The sequence below is a fragment of the Columba livia genome, chromosome 1 (assembly GCF_036013475.1).
Source record: "Columba livia isolate bColLiv1 breed racing homer chromosome 1, bColLiv1.pat.W.v2, whole genome shotgun sequence".
NCBI lineage: Eukaryota > Metazoa > Chordata > Aves > Columbiformes > Columbidae > Columba > Columba livia.
The window spans coordinates 200145144-200151143 of record NC_088602.1 but is presented as its reverse complement, the minus strand read 5'-3'; the positions used below and the strand labels follow the sequence as shown (position 1 = coordinate 200151143).

General features: G+C 38.0%; 1 protein-coding gene across 8 annotated transcripts in view; it reads right to left on the bottom strand.

Moving 5' to 3' along the window:
• Window positions 1-1018: 1018 nt before the first annotated feature.
• CD36 (CD36 molecule (CD36 blood group)) overlaps window positions 1019-6000 on the bottom strand; it is a 40476-nt gene continuing 35494 nt past the window's right edge. For 5 of the 8 annotated variants that reach the window (XM_065054411.1, XM_065053755.1, XM_013370273.3 and 2 more), the window contains exons 11-14: window positions 5377-5450; window positions 4560-4614; window positions 4198-4362; window positions 1019-3485 (exon numbers count right to left, since the gene is read on the bottom strand). In XM_065054411.1, the coding sequence (XP_064910483.1) occupies window positions 4198-4362; window positions 4560-4614; window positions 5377-5450 (294 nt within the window). In that variant the 3' untranslated portion in view covers window positions 1019-3485. 8 annotated transcript variants of the gene reach the window in all.

The following is a 6000-nucleotide window of genomic DNA, read 5'->3' as shown; positions in this document are numbered from 1 at the left end:
AAAGCATTTGGTTTCTTTTCTTACATAATATTGCCGAGAAAGGTCCCAGTCTGGCCCTGACTGTGTGGGCTTTAAGCCCCTGGCTCCTTTGGATAGTGCTGGGAGAGGGTGCGACCACAGAGACATCTGGTATGCAAAGAGGGGACAGAGAACAGAAAATGAATAGCATCTATTTGTAAAGGCAGTTTGCATTTGGTGTCAGTCATTTGCCTCTTTGTTTTCTGGTTTTATATGGCTACTGAAAACAACAAAAAGCTGTAAACATATTTTATTAATTAACAAATTTATTATATTTTTAAATACCATTGGAGTCTGTACACCCATTAATAAGATGTGTGTTTGCCTACTCTCACAGCTAAAGAACAGAGAAAACATCAACTTTCTTTTTCAGGGGGTAGTTGCATGTTTATATTACCTTAACAGACACAGGTAGGCTAGGTGGGAAGAACAGGTTTTAAGAAAGGCTTTGAAAGTGTAATTACAGTTAGAGATCAAGAGCTGGCACACCTGCTCTGGGGTGTATGTACGTGGGCTGGTAGATCTTGGGTCAGATCTGATTTTCACGAGTGATTTTCACCCATAAGGACATGGGGTGGGTGGGGAACGTGAGGTGTGAGTGTAGCCGGGCTCCTCTCTCATCAGACCTGCTGGACCAGCAGAACCAGCAAAGGAAACATATTGCTGGCTGTGTAACGCTGTGTTGCCAGCACCTCCAGCGCAAGGGAGCTGAAAGCAAGTGTCTCTCTCTGAGCTAGTTTTCCTGGAATTGTGCTGAGCTCTGCCCACAAAGTCTCCTCGTATTTGCAATCTGGAGCAAAATTCTGCGTGTCACTGGTATTTATATCATAACATGTGGCAACATGAAAGGTGATATGCACTTCTAAGCAGTTGTGATGTGCCACAGAACAATGACATAACAAGGTTAACCTCAAGCTCGCTTATTCATCAGTTTATAAAATCCATCTCTAGGAAAAGAAAACACAGCCAAAATACCAAGAAAAGAAAGACAAAGGCTTCATTATTTGACACGGAAGACTTTATTTACAATTAGACATCAGGTTCTCAGAAAGAAGAGTTTGAGCTTTATTTTCCTTTTACTGAGTTCATTAACATTTCTAAGAAATGTTTATCCTGCATTATTTTAACAAATGTAAATATTTAACACTAGCCTTAATAACATGAATTAACAATAACTGCAACTGATGCTTTGGATAAAATAACTATAATTCAAGTGCAATATAGGTGCTGAACATTGTTTAAAAGTCCAAACCTACATTGAGATCAATGAGATTATACATATGAACAAATGTATTTTTGTGCATGCAAAATTGGGCCCTGAGACATTTAAAATCATGGCCTGGTTTGCTGGATCACTGCTGCTGGAGCATGACATGGCACTAAACAGCACTAGTAGAGCAAACACAAACTTGCTGACAATGGACTTGAAGCCAAAGAAAATGAAGCTGAAATGTTATTGTATCAAAAATGACAGAGGCATTACTGATTGTTTGCTTGTTTGTTTTTGTGAAAAGGTGTCGCTGTTAGATTCTGGCACAAAAGACTAATTTTATAATAAGAACCTGGTGTCAGACCTTGAACCATAGCAGAGTTATACTTGTTTCAGTGAAGGTGACTTAATGACTTTAGATGTCCTCATACCTTTTGACTAGTCCATAGGACTCTAAGGATGTCTTAAGTTGTGTCAAACTATCCCCAGACTGATATATGGGAACAGACAATGACATATGACACCATCCACAATGTAAAGATGAGAGAAAGGTCTGATTTTTCTTTGACTAACAAGCACCATGAACAACCAAATGCATGGGGTGTCTGAGAGCAGAACTTCCCTTGAGTGTCATGCCTCCACATATCCTGCCATTATTTTGAACGTACCCAATAGACTTTGCCTTCAAAAATAATCTCTTTGGACTTCCGTGATTTTTCAGCTTTATTGATAGCTGCGTAACTTTGTCCACAAGGAACATAGGATTAAAACAACAGCACTTTAGTCTGTTGGTTTTTTTCCCTTTATTTCTGAAGGATAAAAGCACCTTACTAAAGATACCCCGCCAAAGATATTGTCCTTTACCAGCAAGACAAACCTTTCTGGTTTAAAGTCCGTTGTAACATTATTTCCAAACACCAGGCTATGAGAGGCTGGACATGTTTGATTTTTCTTTTTCTTTGCAGCTCTTATTCAAGGATACAAAAGATCCAAGAAGAAATCATAGAAAGTGCTGAACTTAGGATCCCATTCTGAATTCAGAGAATCCACAGGAAAAGGAGAGACCCCACAACACTGAATAGCTGCCCCAGTAACTCTCATTTCTAAGATATGGCATTCAGATTAAATGAAAAAGTAAAGCATTTATGCAGATGGCAGTGTTTGCTACCTGTCTACAGGCTGATGCACCTCATTAAACAAATGCTTGCACAAATTTCCTTGTGGCAGATGGTTTATCATTAAAGAATTGGGACTACCTGTTTTCATTTAAGTTCTTCTATAGTAAGGAAGTTGAACCCTCTGATGTTTGATCCAAGTAATTATCTCAGTCTTTCCTGTGTCTGGAACATTCTGAAATATTTTCTTTTGACCTTAAAGGTGATGTATCCGTATCAGATCATTCTCTAGGGGAGGCCTTGGGCTAAGGGGGGTTAGGGCAGAGCAGAAGCTGGTGTTCAAGCAAGAGCCAGAAAGAAAAGCACATGGGAGGCAACAAAATTAGCAGCTGAGCAGGTTGGGTGTTAGGGAGTGGTTCAGATGACTAAACAGCTGTGGAGCCAAGTGTTGATGAGCTCCATCAACATATGAATGACTATGGCGTTTGTCTGAGCCACCTCCATATAAAATGTATAAACCACATATTTTAGTAAGTCTTTTATTAACTTCACGTATTACAGTTAGTAACTTTACATAATAAACTTCACATTCAACGCAATTCACATCCCTGAATAGAGGACAGAGAGCAGTTCTATTGCAGCAGCTTCCATACCTTGAAGGAACAGAAAGAAATATTGCAATGAGAGCATCTAGAGCACAGAATGAGCTCAAAGGTGCTGTCATTCCCAATCTGTGCTCACAGACAGAACGTCAGCAAATGGCTTCCATTTGTCTTGCAAGTCTCAGTAGAAAAAAAGTAGCAAGTTGCATAAATGGCGGAAGGTTGACTAAAATCCAACTGCACCTCAACTTCAGTCTGCTTGAATGTCATTTAAAATTTGTAACAAAGTTCAAATAATCAAAGTTATTTGAAAGCTTATTTTCCATGGTGGCCTCTTTAGTGACATCACAAGTATGGGCCTTCGGAAACATCAGCTTATTTGGGTTAGTGAGTTGGTCTTCTCAAAATGGAAAAGCATGTTGAATTCCATAGCATGTGGACCGACTGTGCCTTGAATCATACCTTTTGTCTCTGAATTTTAACATACTGCTCGGCTGAAAGTTCTATTAAACACTGACTACCTCTGAAGTCTTTTGTTGCCTGTAGTGAAATAAAATCAGAATTCAGCATGTGATGAGGTAAGTCTTCGTCTTATAAATGTCTTTTTACTACAACATATTTTTCACCAAAACATTCATGTCTCTGCACTTCTTCTAAATCACTCAGAAAATGTGCTTGTTTTCCTAGATGTCAGTGCGTTAATCCACCACTTAGTTATTCTACCCATGATAGGAGTATATTTAGTCTTAGTGGGCTCGTACAGCATGACAATGGTGCATGCCTGAGAGAAGTGAGAAACCCTAACCAACACTCAATAAAAAATGACATTTACAGTGGGTTCTCTGAACCCTAAACATGGGTATGTCCTGGAAGAGCAGAGGAATCTGCAGCTGTGTGGCCTCTGTCGCAGAGAAGTACTAGAAGGCACTTCTGAGCAGTTTAGCAGTCTTGGATAAAATGTCTATTGTCATGAACTCACAACAATAATGCTGTGTTTTGGAAAAAAAATGTTGGTCTTCTGATATAGTTCCCAATGCCCTCTCCTGAGTGTGTTACTAGCATCCTGGAAGATTGAGGCTGGGAAGAGAATTTGAAAACATTAGCTAAATTATCTGGATGATTTCGCAGAGAAAAACTGCTGAACTTACTAGCACTTAAAAAATAAGAACAGCTAAACAGGTAGTGATTCTGAACTTCTTGAAACCCTGAGGGAAAGTTACCACCAAGGGTTGAGCCATTTGTGTTTACTTACTTATTTTAATTTCTTTGATCTGCATATGAAATAGGAACCCAAGAAGGCGACGAACAGCACAGAACCTGCGATCATTAATGCCATCTGCAGCACACTCAGCATCTGGACCCGACCAGTGACTTTATTTCTGAACATTTCTGCTTTCTCATCTCCAATAACAGCAGACTGAAACAGTGCAAGAAAAATGTCAGTGAAAGGTAACCATGCAAGCCCTTACTGGCTGAAGATATTCTTGTTGTGTGCAAATCACAGCATTAGTTTCAATTGCCCAATTTCAGGGCATCCAGACTTATAAAAAACTAGGTTGTTTTTTTTTTTCTTTTTTTTTTAAAACAGTAAAGATTAATAGAAAATATACTAACCTCATTTAGCCAAAGAAGAGGAAAAATATAAGGTTTTTGAACTTTTGATAAAGCTCTGAAATGAGAAAATAATTACAGCATGTTACCTTTGGTTTGGTGCATAAGCCCATTCTCTATTTAAAAATTTTCTTCTCCAATAACTATATTTCTACCTTCCAGATGTACTTTTTTAGTATAGTTTTAGCCTGAAAAAAAGTAAGCCTACAAGTAATAGCAGCCATTTTATGTATCAGGCAACCAGTTCTTTCTGTCTAGCCTTGTGGGCAATCAGAAAGAAGAAAGGTTGAGCGCAATGAGGTGTTGGTGTGAGGGTCTGAAGATCTGTGTGGTGTCCACCTGCCAGATGTACAGGATCCCCAAATGCACATCTCTACATGTACATTTGGCGTAATGAAGAAACAGCTAGACACCCACCAGCCCTAGTGATAAAATCCATCTAGTGACAGAGCATACACAAATTCTCTCTCATTGGATTTGTTACAAAAAACAGTATTTGCCTTCAAGTTCATCCTCATAGCCCCCATTTGGGTTTTGTAAGAATGTTATTTTTAAGAACATATTGCCTTACTAGCTTCTGTGGAGGAAACAAATGTGTATTAAAATACTTGGACAGTGCCTTGCTTCAGAAGGGTTGCTCTTCTGCTGAAATTAATGTGCTCTGAAAAGTCATGATGGAAATTTTTTCAAAAAATATAAATGGGCTTTGGGAAAATCTTTTAATTCCTTCTTTTCCCAGCCATTCCTGCTGACAGTCTCATAGACCAATCAGCCCTCTTGAAAAAAGACTTTAGAAACAAAATAATGAAGTAATACTTACTCAATTTTTGGTGCGGGCTTCACAAGGAGGTTTACTTGCAGCCTTTTTGCAAATCGTAATGTAAAGCCAGTGATCTAAAATCAGAAAAAAAAACACAACAACTCACATTATTTTAAACTTTTGGATGCCCAAGCCTAGAACACAGAGTGTGTAAAAAAGCACTTTGGTATTATTTGTTATGTTTTGAAGGATTCCATTTTATGAAATTTGAATGTTTCTAAGGGTCTCTCATTTCTCATACAAGTTCTGATTTTGGGGCTTCACTACAGTAACTTTTATAATTTGCAATTAAAACCGAAAGTTAAAAAAAAAAGGTTAAAAGTACTAAATCCCTTACAAACTGTTTCATATAAATACATGATTCAGGGTTTTTTTCCCACCAGAAATTAGCTATATTTTCTTCTTTAGTAAGAAGGATGTTTAACTTTCAAATGGCTGAAACAAACATTTCATATCTGAATAAACATATCAAAACAAAGGTCAGATCTTTTCTTCATCTCCTTTTCCCCTTTGTCCTCCACAAAACCAAGACATTGTTTCTTGAAAATTTCATATCAGTTTTAGGAAATTCTGATTTATGTCTCTATTCCAAATAAGGTGAAACAAAGATTTAACTTTAGATCT